Source organism: Trichosurus vulpecula, chromosome 5 (genome assembly GCF_011100635.1).
Source record: "Trichosurus vulpecula isolate mTriVul1 chromosome 5, mTriVul1.pri, whole genome shotgun sequence".
NCBI classification, from domain to species: Eukaryota; Metazoa; Chordata; class Mammalia; order Diprotodontia; family Phalangeridae; genus Trichosurus; species Trichosurus vulpecula.
The window spans coordinates 205,307,439-205,322,640 of NC_050577.1; the positions used below are offsets into that span (position 1 = coordinate 205,307,439).

The 15,202-nt window shown below is 38.1% G+C and overlaps 1 protein-coding gene across 4 annotated transcripts in view; it reads left to right on the forward strand.

The window, feature by feature from the left end:
* Positions 1–15,202, forward strand: part of CACNA1C (calcium voltage-gated channel subunit alpha1 C) — a 1,048,429-nt gene that overhangs the window by 754,794 nt on the left and 278,433 nt on the right. For all 4 annotated transcript variants that reach the window (XM_036758696.1, XM_036758693.1, XM_036758694.1 and 1 more), the window contains exon 7: positions 13,495–13,691. In XM_036758696.1, coding sequence (XP_036614591.1) covers positions 13,495–13,691 — 197 coding nt within the window. The remainder of the gene's footprint in view (positions 1–13,494; positions 13,692–15,202) is intronic.

Sequence of the window (15,202 nt, forward strand, 5' to 3'; positions counted from 1 at the left end):
AAAAGATCTTTCTCCTTGGAAGGAAAGCTATGGCAAATATGACAGCGTACTAAAAAGCAGAGATATCACTTTGTTGACAAAGGTCCATGTAGTCAAAACTATGATTTTTCCAGTAGCAAAGTATGACTTTGATAGTTGAACTATATGGAAAGTTGAGAACCACAGAATCATTGCTTTCAAACTGTGGTGCTGGAGACTTTTGAGAATCCCTTAGATAGCAAGGAGATCAAATGCCTAAATGTCTAAAAAAATTAATACAGGCTGTTCATTGGAAGGTCAAATACTGAAGCTAAAGCTTAAATACTTTGGCCACATAATGAGAAGATAGGACTCATTGGAAAAAACCTGATGTTGGGAAAGATTAAAGGCAAAAGGGAAAGGGAACAGCAGAGGATGTGATAGATAGGTAGTGTCATGGAAGCAATGAATGTGAACTCCAACAGACTTTGAGAGATAGTTGAGAATAGAAGGGTCTGGCATACTCTGGTCCATGGAGTCACAAAGAGTCTGATGTGAATGAATGATTGAACAACAACAACAAAAGATTTAGCAATAAAGAGATCATTGGTCACTTTGAAGGAAACGATTTTAGTCAAATGATGAGGTCAGAGCCAGACTAAAGAGTGTTTAAAGGAGAGTGAGAGGGGAGGAAGTGGAGGTTCCAATTGTAGACAGCTTTCTCCATGAGTTTCCATAAAGGGGAGGGGAGAAATGGTGATATAGCTCATGGTGGATGAGCCAATCAAAGAAGAATTTTTTTTAAGGACAAGGAAGACGTGAGTATGTTTGTAGGCAAAACAGAAGCAGCTGGTAGATAGGGGAAACATTAAATATGAAAGAATAATAACTGGTTAGCAACTTGTCCCAGGTTTTTTCCATCTGAATTCCATTGGACAAAGATGAGAACATTTTTTTTCTATAATAAAATAGTAGTAGTAGTAGTAGCAGTAGATTTTATATATCATATAGTATTTAAATAAATATTTTTTCTATTTATATAGGTACTTTGAGGTTTACAAATCACTATACATATCGTATAGTCTTCAAAGAAATCTAAAACCATACAAATATAAGGTTTTTTCCTCACTCACGGTAAAGAGGCCGCTGTTTTTCCTTTCTTTTATAATTTTAAAATTAATTCACCATGACAATTAAATTCTTTGATAGAATGTAATCTCCTTGAGGGCATGGAGCATTTCCATTTTTTTCTTTATTTCTCCCTTACCAAGAACAATATATGCATATAGTTCTTAATAAAAGTTTGTCATTTGACTTGGATGACCATTCTGTTTTTTCTTTTTCTTTTTTTTTTTTGAGGCAATTAGGGTTAAGTGACTTGCCAAGGGTCACACAACTAGTAAGTTTCTGAGGCCAGATCTGAACTTAGTTGCTCCTGGCTCCAGAGCCCCTGCTCTATCCACTGTGCCACCTAGTTGCCCTAACCATTCTTTTAAAAAAAATTATGCTTAATTTTAACATTCATTTTTTAAAAAATTTTTGAGTTCCCTATTCTTTCCCTCCCTCTAGCCACTCCCCCACCAATTGAGAAGGCAAGCAATACATACATATACATATATATGTGTGTGTGTGTGTATGTATATATATATATATATATATATATATAACACATGCGAGTTCATGAAAAACATTTCCATATTAGCCATGTTGTAACAAAAATAGTCTGTGAAAAAGATATGCTTTAATCTGCACTCAGAGTTCATCAGTTCTCTCTCTGGATATAGATAGCATTTTTTTTCATGAGTCTTTGGAATTGTCTTGGATTGTTGTATTAGACCAGCTAAATCTTTCACAGTCGATCATCACTACAATATTGCTATTACTGTATACAATGTTCTCCTGGTTCTGCTCACTTCACTTTGTATCAGTTCATATAAGTCTTCCCAGGTTTTTCTGAAACTATCCTTTTTGTAATTTCTTACAACTTAATAGTATTCTAACACAATCATATGCCACAATTTGTTTAACCATTCTCTAATTGATGGGGCATTGGATGACCATTCTTAATAATAGATTTCCTTCTTGACTTTAGTCTAGTACCTGTTTATATTCCTCTTTTCTAGATAAAACAGTTCTTTCCTTGCTTAAAGTCGGCAGTCTTGTCTAAGGAATTATCAGACCAACACCATGACCCTTATTTTCCATTCATGTTCAAGTTCTTACTTGCTTGTTGCTTGACTATCTTCATCTAAACTTATAGGCCTATGCTAATTTGTGTGAGTCTATACGAAGATCTAGTTAGCAGCCACATTGTTTATTCTCTTAGACCTTAATAGTCTCCCTTAGCACCAAGTAGAGGACTTGCCTATGGTCTTATGCTGTGGAAAATGCAGTTTCTTTGTTGGGTAGGCTAAGACTACAATTTTGACAGGAACTTCCACCCCCACCACTGTCCCCATCGTCTGTTTTGCAAAAAACACTTACCAGTAACAAAAGAGCTGAGAGTGTGAATGGTTCACCTCAGCCCATCACCATTAATGGGAAACCAGCTCAAGTGAGTGTCTTGTAGGAGAATCCCTTTAGAGTTTTTTCAAATAATCAACCCAAAATATTTCTCCCATGAGAATCGGAGGTAAGCTATACCATTTGTCACTTAGGATATCACACATAATATTTAGGATCACAGTTCCTAATACTGAATAGAACTGAGGAATATCCTACATGTCACCTACCCCAAAACAGAAAAGCTCAGCGGATTAGAATAGATCAGAGATCTCAAAAAATGTTAGACCCAGAAGGGCATTTAGAGAAAATCCAGTCTTCATTTTAATGATGAGGCTTACTGTAGGCTTTTAACCTTTTCCTTCAAAGAACCCCTCTCACTTCAGAGCTTTGAATGTGGCACTCATTTGTCTCCAAGTTTCCTGACCTGCCATGTGATGATCTGATGCCTAGCTTTTCAACAAAAGAGCTATGTTGCTAAATCATCTTAATGATTAAAACTAAATAGGTGAAAGACATTCCAAAAGCCTGGACTTGTTCAGCACAGTAGAGGAGTGCACAACCAAAAATCTGCTGTCCTCATAATCAGACAACGTGGATTCGAGGATTTGGAGAATTTATACGTGTGTCTCAGGTGCACGAGGTGGCCACCCACATTGAAACACTTCACACTTCTCCACCTATTCACTTTTAACCTGCTCGCACACTGGTATATCTAGCTCCCCAGGGAACAACCTTGTGCTTACATTCAAACTTTCTCAAAGTGCTAGGAAGAGCCCTGATGTGGGCAAAATACATTCCCCTTATTTTTCACTATAATATTCAATCCCCCACTGATGTGCCTCCATTTACATGAAACCAGCCACTTACAAAAATAATACTTTTGGATCTTAGGCATAATCATTTACTTATCAATAAGGCAAAATAAATAATATCATAAGTATTCATATAGTAAAGAAAAATCAGGAATAATACATTTATCAAAATATACATATAAACCTAGGTCAGATTCTCCCATCAACGTTTTCAGCATTTATAAGAGAAAGTAAGCAAACTTACAGTAACCTGCCAGGAAATATATGACTGAGAAAGGCCCATGTCTTAAGGTAACTCACAACTCTGGAACTATAAACTTTGGGTGTCTTCTTTCTATCTCAGGAGCTGTCCAAAAGAGTTCCATGATAAACATAGCTTCCATGTAGAACATATGCTTCCACTAATAAGCTGAGTTGTTCCATGATTGGCTTGACTCAGACCTCTCTAGACACGACATCACAGCCTAGCTAGAAAACATTAGATGTCTTCTCTGATTTTCTGCTTTAAAATTGTTCCTCTGCTTAACTAAATATACGCATCAATAGCAATTGTAGTATACATCAGAAGTGTCAAAACTGTGGGCCACATTGCAGCCAGAACTAGATTAAAATGTAATTGGGAATATGTAACAAAATAAATAAAAGTACAATAGAACATAGATAATCATAGTATGTGGTTTTCTAAGTCAATATGAGTCCCATGGAGATCCTTTTGTATGGTTCAGTGGCCCTGTTTCTATTTTAATTTGACACCATTGGTATGCAACACTTAGAATTTCAAACTTATCCGCCGCAGTTCTGAAATTTTTCCTTTCACCTTTCTCTCCTCTTATCTTTCTGAGTTTCTGGGTCATCTTTGCAAAGGATACCACTTTAGCTTAAAGTTAGTAACTAAATTCTTATCTTCTATCTTTGACCAGATACATTATATCTGTCCCATATGGATAAGTTTGGTGTCCATGTCTCCAATATACTTCAGTTTGTCACATTCAAAAAGGATCGACTTTGTCTCAGAACTATGAATCAGAGTAACTCTGACTCCTAGAACTCTGAACAGACAACTCAGCAACAAACTCCTTCACATGATGCTGGATTGTAGCTTGAATCTACCTTAACTATGACAAGACATTTTATGTATGGAATGAACAGTCAAGTGTGATGGTTGATTCATATGTAGAAGATTGAAAGAACAGAATAAAGTTAAAAAATCCAGCTGGATGTGAACTGAGAAATCAATCAATTCAGCTCCATCACTTTACCGATGAGGAAATGGAGTCAAAAAAGAAAACACGATTTCCTATAATTAGTGGATGGTAGTTACCCCATAGCTTTCTTCCAACTTCTCAAGAACACTATGTAGACCATGAATTTTACATGTTGATAGGTTTTCAAAATGCAGGTTTTCAATTATGGGATTGGAAAGGCAAACTGTTTTTCAGCCATCTATTATTTCCTCCTAGTCACGAGTGAAAATGAGAACTGAAGTACAAATTCCTCCTTCATCTTCATCTCTAAGGCAACTTAAAGATGCCTCTTCCATTCTCCAAAAAATATATCAAAATATGCTGGTACCTTTTGTTGATGGCACTTAAGTTGTTTTCCCATCCTTTGTTGGTGCTCTGTGCCAACTCTGAGTAGATTTTAGAAGACAATAAGTCTCCATGAGATCATAAACAGGTGGTTTGCAAGAACCCAGAAATGAATTATCTTCATTACATTCCTTTCTTAGACCTATGACCTGAACAAAGTAGTTGGATTTACCCATTCTTATTTCTTCTTGGTAAAATTCAAACTGCTTTCTCTTGGAATTCCATTTTCCTATTAACTATATTTTTTTTAAAAAAATTCTTTTCCTGGTATTTACTTTCATTGTTTTAGTCATATTTAGAATTTAAGTTGTACTTTCTAGGGGACTAACAGGGGAACGGTGCTGTTCTGTCGTTTTCTGTTTTCAAAATTCAGGAACTCTGTGTGTGTGTGTGTGTGTGTGTGTGTGTGTTTATGTTCTTATGTCTTCTACCATTACCCATCCATTCCCCGCCCCACCCCCATGCCCTTACTTTTATCTCTGAGATGTATGCTTCCTGGTGCCCAAAGAAGTTCACTTAATTTTTAAAATTAATCTCTCCATACCCTGTGGTAGATGTTGCTGGGACCTGCTGATTTGTGTGTTCACATTTTTCAAGTGTTCTCTTTAGTGCTTTTTATAGATACCTATTTTTACAAGATATTCATTGCTTCTTAATTGTTCCCAAAGCTTTTTTTTTTATTGTTGCTTGAGACAGATTTAAAATAGCAGAGCAACACTTGAGCCTCCAAATAATCTTTATGGATATCAGCTCTTCCTCACTTATTAATGAAGTGACTATCTTTCCCATGTCCTCTTCTTTTATGTTATTTGTGATAGCTCTCATATTCTCATCATCATTGGACACTTCGGGTTTAGCTAACCTTCTCACTGGAGGGTTTCAAACACCATACTTTTCTCTGGGTTTGGCTCACTTCCTCCAACCTGCTCTCACACTAACGTGCCTAAGTTCCCAGAGACAGACCTCCACCCTATGGTTATGTATTCAAACTCTCAGGCTCTGAGGGATAACCCTGTACTCACCATTCTAATTCTTGAGCCCCACCCTTATTTGATTTATTTTCTGTTTTTACAACCAATCATTCACAATAAAAAAAATACTTTTAGATCTTAAATATAACCATTTCCTTAACAATAAAGCAAAAGGAATAATAATAATAATAATGTAGGTACCAATAAAAGCAAATATATAAAATATATCACTATACACATATAAACCTATATATGACTCTCTCACCAATTCACTCAAGAGCTATTTTGAAAAAGTGTGCACACAGTTGTAGGAACCTAGCAGGGAGGAACATGAGGGAGAAAAACTCATGTGCTTAGAGTAGCTCTCAACTATGGACTACAGGCTTCAGTGTTATTGATTCATTAAATGTTTCTCACTGCTTGATGGAAGATCATCAGCTTTCTGACTGGGAAAATTCTCTTTCCTTCTCTGTTTGAATATTCATCACCTTTAAAAGGACATTATAGGAGGTGTTAGCTCTCACTGTTCTCTTTAAGTTAGAGTACTGCAGAGCTCATCAAACTGGCCATCTCTGGGCTATAAAGAGCAACCAGACCAGCCAGTTACTTACTCATCCAGATGCATTGTTCAATAAGAATGGAGCTCACAGCAACACAGCTCACCTGTACCTAAGTAGCTGCAAAGCCCTCTCTGCTTTTCCTTCTCAAGCCAGAGGTGGCAAAAAGCCCTTATGAAAAGCTTCACTTTTCTCCAACTCTAGATGGTGCTGAAGGGTAATTGCAAACATTGAAGATTAGGTCAATTCTGCTACCTATCAGGAATCACTCAAAGAAAGCCTTCTATAAACTGATGGCTTTTAATTAATCCAGTTTACCCACAAGTACAAGTACGTCATCCTGGTGACGTCACTGTTGCCCTTCAAAAAATGAAGGACGAACAACAAAAACAGTCAAAGCAGCTTTTTAGTTAGTGCCCTTGCTGTATCTTCAGCTGTGTCTTAAGCTCAGGTTCCTCTTCTGGTTCCTGAGCTGTTCTTATTCTATCTCCTATGGCTTAAATGGGAGCCACCTGACTAAGTGACTCGCCTTTTATTTTAAAAGTCACAATTCCTCAAATTTCCCCTCTCACAGTCCTTGTAGAATGTGTCAATTTCCAAATATATGATTTCTCTCTCTCTTTCTAAGTTTTGCTCTAGTCCTAAAATAGTCTATGAAAATTAGCTGAAGTACCCATCAAGCTCTGAAGTCTTCACCACAGTCTGCGATCTCTGGGGCCCTTGAATTTGTGTCTCTATGCAATCATATTTCCTTAGTATCTAATTAATAAAATATCTTTCTGTGACCCTTTGTAGCAAAAAAACTGTTTCCACACAAATAAGACATCACTCCTCACTGTTCACAAAGAAATCCAAGATCTCACATCTATGCCACAGAACATTTTATTTCCAAAACTGTACAAATACTATCTGAAGGCGGTTTTTTCATACACACATATTAGTAGTATATATTAAAACAAACAGGCAACTAGGTGGCACAGTGGATGGAACACCTCAGACAGTTACTAGCTGTGTGAGCCTGGGCAAGTCACTTAACCCTGTTTGCCTCAGTTTCCTCATCTGTAAAATGAACTGGAGAAAGAAAAGGCAAACCACCCCAGTATCTTTGTCAAGAAAACCCCAACTGGGTCACAAAGAGTCAGACTTGATTGACGACTGAGCAACATTAAAACAAAGTTTTTTCTACTCCTGTTACAAAATGTTCTTCTATAACAGCAGCAATATCTTGCATCCTTTGATGATGTAAATCTCTTCCTTTTCACACAAAACCTTTTTTTTCTGTCTCTTTCATTATGAAAAGTGCTGCATTTGTCTTAAAGAGTCAGCAGTCCAGGTGTACAGGTGTTCAGGAAAGACTAGCCCCTCTGGCGTGTGGACTTGCTGAGCCCTTTTCAGGGCCGCTCATCCAACTTTGATGTCCACCTTCACCCAGATCTCTACTGTGGCTTCAAGAAGCTATAGCACATACAGTGGCCATACCCCAGTAAAACCATCTAGGCAAACAAGCTAAACCAGGTTGAGGGTAACTGGCAAGCCCCAAACATGTACATGAGTTAGACATCTACCCCAAGCATGTATAGACTTCCCCGGCAGAATGGGAGGATGAGAACAGTTTGTTCCAACAGCCATGAAGACAGCTGAAGCAGGTGCTGTGGAGCCCTTAGAGCTTGGTCAGACAAGGTCATTCACTGCATTGCAGGCCATTGCCAATCACCTTGACTTTTGTCTTGTCACTGCACTTTGAAGAGAGAGTGAGGCTGCAGACTTTACAACTCTACCACACTTAAATCTAAGTCCTGTACAAGTCAAGACATCACCTTGTGATGTCATTAGTCCTTTTCAAAAATGGACAAGCAACATCTTACATAGGTAAATTCTATCCTCCATATTCACCTTATCTACTAGTTTATTAATCTTGTCAAAAAAGGAATGAGGTTAGTCTGACATGACCTGTTCTTTTTTGAAACCACGATGGTTCTTAAATTGCTCCTTCCTTTATGCATGTTTATCCACCTTTTTTTAATGATCCATTTGAGAATTTTTCCAGGAATTTAAAGGTAAGCTCAGTGGTGTTATACTTTACAGTCTCTTTTCTCTGTCTCTCTGTCTCTGTCTGTCTGTCACTCTCTCTCTCTCTCTCTTAAATCAGGGCAATATTTACCCTTAGTTAGTCTTGCAGTACTTTTCTCATTTTCTGTTATCTTTCAAGTATTACTGATAATGCTCAGCAAGGATGATGTTTAGTTAGCACCCACAATAGGAAATTCCATACAATGACTAGTCCATAGTAAGCACTTAGTAAATGCTTGTTCCCTTCCCTCGACCTCCCATACTATAAGTCCCTTCTTATCAGTCTCATCAGACAAGTTGCATTATTGTGCCTTCACTTTCTCAAAATATAGGGTGTGTATTAGACTATACATTGATCTGTCTTCTTCTGTCATAAAGCCAGGATAAGATGCCCATCAATTGGGGAATGGCTGAACAAGTTGTGGTATACGATTATAATGGAATATTTTTATGCTATAAGAAATGGCAAGCAGGATGATTTCGGAAAAACCTAGAAAGACTCACATGAATGGATAAACAGTGAATTGAACAGAACCAGAACACTGTAAACAGTAATAGCAATATTATACAATGAACAACTATGAATGACCTAGCTTTTCTCAGCAATACAATGATCCAAAACAATCTCAAAGGACTCATGATGAAAAATGCTATTTGCCTTCAGAAAAGGCATCTGAGTACGGATGGAAGTATACTATTTTTCTTTCTTTCCTTCTTTCTTTCTTTTGTTTTCTTTCATTCTTTCTTTCCTTCCCTTCCTTCCTTCCATCCTTCCTTCCTTTCTTTCCTTCTTTCATTCTTTCTTTCTTTTTCTCTCTCTCTTTCTTTCCTTCTTTCTTTCTTTCTTTCCTTCCCTTCCTTCCTTCCATCCTTCCTTCTTTCCTTTCTTCCTTCTTTCTTTCTTCCTTTCTTTCTTTCCTTCTTTCTTTTTGTTCAAGTTTTCTTCCACAAAATGACAAATATGGAAATGTTTTACACGATTACACATGTATAACCTACATCAGATTGCTTGCCATCTTGGGGAGAGGAAAGGAAAGGGAGAGAGGAATAGAGCTCAAAGCTGAAAAAAAAAGGTTTAAAATTGTTTTTACATGCAATTGGGGAAAAATAAAAGATTAAAGATTAAAAACACAAAGGCCAGGATGAAATAAATACTTCTGCTGGGCTTCCCATCATTCCCACCCACCCCAGCAACCAATTTCTCACAATTAATTAAAATCAAACCCAAAATAGAATTTCCTTTTGTTGGTTCTTCCACCTTTTGAAGGAAGGTGTTAGAATATATACAGAAGACTTATTTCAGGATTTCCCACTGCTGTAATGGAAAGATTTAGAATCACAAAGACCTGAGTATAAGTCCTGGTTCTGCCACTTACCAGCCACATACCTTGAGCAAATCATTTATGTTCTCTGATCAAGTACTATGTTTGTGCAGCTCTGTATCACTTAACTCCAAATCACGGGCAAGTCAAGACATCACCCCATGACATCAGTGGTCCTCTTTGAAAACAAAGGATGGACAACAACAGCTACTTTCTCTGAGAGTCAGTTTCCTCTTATGAAAAATGAAGTTAATAATACTTTCACTATCCATCTCATTTCTGTGAAGATTGGATGAGGTTGTATATGGGGATAGTGCATTAAATATATAAAATATCACCTATGACAAATAACTAACAATAATTTCTATAATTGTACCATCTTCCCTAGCACGAGCACCCAACTTTAGGCTCTTGAAGATTTTTCTCCTGGTTGGAAATTATTGTTCTTCTTCCTATATTCTTCTTTGAAATGAAGATTTTCAAATTTGCAGGCCCAGAAATAGCAACACTTCAGCACAGCGAGGTGCTGTGCTCCTTTTTTATTTAAGTCCCTTAGACATGAAGGAAACATAGAACACTTTAGAAAGAGTTAGAGGCTCTTATTGTTTATGATTATTTGTTATATATGAAAAGGCCAGGAGACAATGAACTTACCCCAGGGCACATATAACTTCCTTTCCTTTGTTCCCAGCCACTTAACTCATTTGCATAAGTCTCTATAGAAACCAGAGCTGAACACCCGAGCTAATCATCATAAGTAAAAGTGGAGTTCAAAACTTGAGGCAAGCCAATTCTGAACCCAGGATTATTGAACCAGAAAGGCTAGAACTCTCTTACTTCCTGCCTGGAGGTAACAAACCTCAGAGCTAAGGCTCTGAAGGGGTCAAAGAAGAGAAGGTAAAGATCATTGCCCTGTAACTCTCCATTGTAACACTCCAGCTGAGAAAATCTGTGTAACACTCAGCCAAACCAAAGGCTGGCAGTGGTGACTCCAACTGCCTGTCACTGAACAAATGCTGGGAGTCTAGGGGAAGAGCCTGTGTAGCAGAAATGCTACCTGCAACGAAGAGTCCGGTGGTCCAGGAGCAACAGCTACCCGGTAGCCAAGTGTCCTAGCCGGCCCGGGTCAGCAGCAGCTGTCCAGCCATATGATAGCCTGCCCAGATCAGACCGTCATCAGCTGCTGCCCAGTCAGCCCAGAGGGGTTGTTACATCACTTACGAGAAATGCTGCGATATTTGAGTTGCTTTGATATTTGTGAAAGGGAGAATATGTTGAAATAACTGTCCCAGAATAAAAAAGAAATTGAGAAGACTTCTGAATAAAGTCGATAATTAGATTCATGTTATTGCTGTTGTCAACCTGTCAGTTAAAAGTAATATGCTTAATTTAATGTGTGTGTGTGAATTACATAATATTTCTTTCCGTAGAGACCATTTTTAACTTAACTGGCAGTTTTTATAGAAGCATAGCATTCTGCTTAAGCTTACCAAGGATCAGCCTTGATGAAACAACCATAGGTATGCCAGGTTTTACCAAGTTAACATCAGTAATGCTAACCAATCCCATGAGGAAAGACTGTTACCAAAGCAGCAAAAAACCTAGTCCCACAGAAAAGAAAAAATAATAATTTGGCATCTTGGATAATTGGCCAAATTATCTTAGTGTGGGATTCTGTGATATGGTGGGGGTTGGTTGGAATATGCTAATAAGGTTATTGCAAAAGGCTGTTGCTGGGAGAAACTGTTATATACAGTATGCATATATAAGCAGGATCCTAATTCATGAAGTTCCTAATAAAGTTGTCTAATTATGAATATTACCCCAAATTTAATCTTCAGCCATGACACATATGTTTCAAATGGAAGATATAGATTGTAAAACTTCCCTGTTTTTTTTTCTTTCTTTCTGATTATCTACTTCCCTATAGCTTGCTAGCAGCTAAGTGTTGGAATGGAAAGACTCCAGGCTGGGCTTGGAGTCAGGAAGACTCATCTTCAAATCTGGCCTTAGACACTTACTTGCTGTGTGACTCTGGGCAAGTCACTTAAGCCCATTTGCCTCAGTTTTCTCATCTGTAAAATGAGATGGAAAAGGAAATGGCAAACCAGTTCAGTATCTTTGCCAAGAAAACCCCAAATGGGGTCAGGGAGAGTTGGACACGACTGAACACAACTGAAAAACAGCATAGCTTGCTAAGATTCTCTGTTTCCTCTTCTTGCTTAAATCAGTTCAGGATAATAGGTGGTAAAGAACAGCATTAGCATTGGCTGCTACATGGCTCCTTCAAACATGCAGAGGAACTCTCAAGTATTATTCGTCTAGAAGTTGCACTTAGGGGTTGTTGTAAGTATTTTTATTGCTGATGTTGATTTTACCCATCTCTAGGACAAAAGCACAAAGCACTTCAGATGTGGGAGGCATGGAGAGGGTGATCTGGGTTTCCTAGACCAATACAACTCTCTTGCTCTCTTTCTTTGAACAAAGCAAGGGGAACCCCCTAAATTTCAGGAATATCGCTCCTTAAGCATCATGGAGTACTTTCCAGTCCCAAATTAGCTGGCAAGGCTTTATTAAGAAGGAAATATATTTTACAAATAAATTTTCAAGAAAGGGGACCTTTTTCATGAAAACAGATTTCCTGTAGGTATTGCTTTAGGATCGTAGCTTTAATTTGTGGGGAAGAAAGGGTGTTATCCTTCACAGGGCCAAATATTATAGTGTAGTTCAACAGGTATTTAGGGAGTGACTCTTTACAAAGCATTTATAAAATATAAAGTCAAGAATCATGGATGTGCTCCTGATTGACCAAGTTCTTGTCTTCATCTTCCCATGCTTTAATGTCCCCATGGGGATTAAAAAATGTGCCACTTTACAGGTGACTGAAAAAGCATTGCCAAACTACAAAATTGCTGCTATTTTCTACAAATCATATTCAGGAAAGAGAAACAGCCTGCCTGGAAAGCATGTGTATGGAAAATGGGTTCTAGAAAGCAAAAAGTTAATCCTGAAAATTTTGAAATATCTGGACCAGGTACTTGGGATATCATGAATCATGTTAAGAGAAGTGAAACATGTGAGCTTTCATTTAAAACTTTAGATAAGCTGTTTAAATAATAAAATGTTGAGGAAGCTTCCAAATACCATACCCCTTGACTCCAAAACTGAGTATATAGAGAAAAACATCAATAAACTCTTCAAAGAAAAGACTACTAATATCACCAGTCATTATCCTTCTCCCCATCATCATTATCCAGCTGAAGGAACTTGGCAGTGTACTGTGCACCCTGGTGATATAAATGTCATCATTATTGCTGTATTTTTATTGCTTGGGAGAACGTGGTATTAACACAGCACCGCATCCAGGCAACATTAAATCAGCTGTTGAATCTAAAGTCTCTGAGTTGTGTGGCAAATATCCAAAATGATTACTTTTTTGAATTGGTGCTGGCATATTATAAACCTCAGTGCTCGCATTATTTAGCACATGTGCAAAATCATCCTATCTCCAAGATGAAAACTAATTTCACGTATGTTGTTATTCTTATTATGTTGTCTCTATAGTCATGAACCTTAAACCACATTTTTTTCTAACTCTTCTCTCTCTCTCTCTCTCTCTCTCTCTCTCTCTCTCTCTCTCTCTCTCTCTCTTTCCTTTTCCTTCCTTTTCTTGGTCCTTGTCTTTCTTTTATTTCCTCTGGCTACCTGAGATGCCCCAGTAGAAGATGACCCTTCTCCTTGTGCCCTTGACACGGGACATGGACGGCAGTGCCAGAATGGCACCATATGTAAAGCAGGGTGGGATGGACCCAAACACGGCATCACCAACTTTGACAATTTTGCCTTCGCCATGTTAACTGTGTTCCAGTGCATTACAATGGAGGGTTGGACAGATGTGCTGTACTGGGTATGTATCTGAAAATGGGAGATCCAGAGGGGAGAGGAAGCAAAAGATATAATATTTTGTTTGGGGAATTTTTGAATAGTTGGCTCAGAGGTCACAGGGATAACAAATCCCTTTTGATTAACGCTTCTGTTCTTTCCCTTTTCCCTACCTTGATGCCCAATTCAGAAGTATTAAGTGTTCTTCTTCTTAGGCCTATAAAAAACAATCAGGCCTGGTCTCTTAAGAAGAAAGATCCCAGATCAAACTAGAATTTTCATTGCATTTTCATACTATAATAGCTGTGATCAATGGACCTTCCCTCTCACTCTCCCAGTATCTGATGGACTAGAACAACTCCCATGGAGCTGGGCATGAGCCCTGTTCTCTTTCTGTGGGACATGTGCTTTGGCCCTTTGTGGAAGGACATGTATCTTGTTGACCTGGTGTGGTAATTCTTGATTGGTTACCCATGACAGGAGTTGGATTAAAGATGATTATTACCCAGAGTCAAAACAGCTAATCACTCCATGGCCAATCATCTTTGATATGACCACTATTACTGGTGATCAGTCAGTTGGGAAATGCATTGTCATCTCAAGATAGCACATATCTTTCAGTAAGAGGCCAGAACACATGTTCCACAGGAAGGGATCAGAGCCCATGTCCAGCTCTCTGGGAAGTGATTCAGTTCAGCAGATCAGGGGGGTCCACTGATCACCATCTACTATAGCATGTTGCTGAATTTTAATTCTTAGATTGCTCTTGTCATACCATTTTAATTATTCATTAGCCCAGTACATCAGTAACAATTTTCACCAGTGATTTAAATTTTTAAAACCACCAGATATATGATAGATATCTGGAAATGCCACCTTTTGAATTAACACCAGTATGTAATGAATTCCTAGTTGCCTAAGAGGTTTAGCCTTTGTTTTCCAACAAGTAAAACTGGCTATATTGCACGCCATCTGATTGACCCTTATGGAAATCTGGCTGAAGATCTCAATGAAACATTACCCTATAGTCAGAAGTGCATATTCATGCAACTTTTCTCTTTCTGTACATGGTATCTCTATCCTGGTAAGGCAAAGCCTATATTTGGCAAGAAAAAAAAAACCTCCAGAAAATCAAGTTTTTCCTTCTTCAGGATGTGGTATCCTCCAAGTATTTGGGGCAATGATGTATACTGCCAGCACTGAAAGCACATCTTCTCTAGAATTTTGCAGAAGAGTTGGAGTTCATGGAACCTGCCTGAGTCTTCTTAGGAAGCAGGGCAGAGTGCCATGAATAGTATATACGTAGAAGGGGTCTTATACGAGAGTGAACTGAATATTTGTGTGGGGAATAACAAAGCAGCTAGACAATATAACTGAAACCAAGGAATCATCAGGATCTTCCTGCCTCAGAAAGAACATTCCAGGAACAATGTTAGGGTCTCTTCTGGAGAATTTCATTTTGGAATAATACTTTCACGGGGCAGGTGCCAAGTCCTCCTGACTCACAAGGCTCCTAATCCCTGTATATTTGTTGTG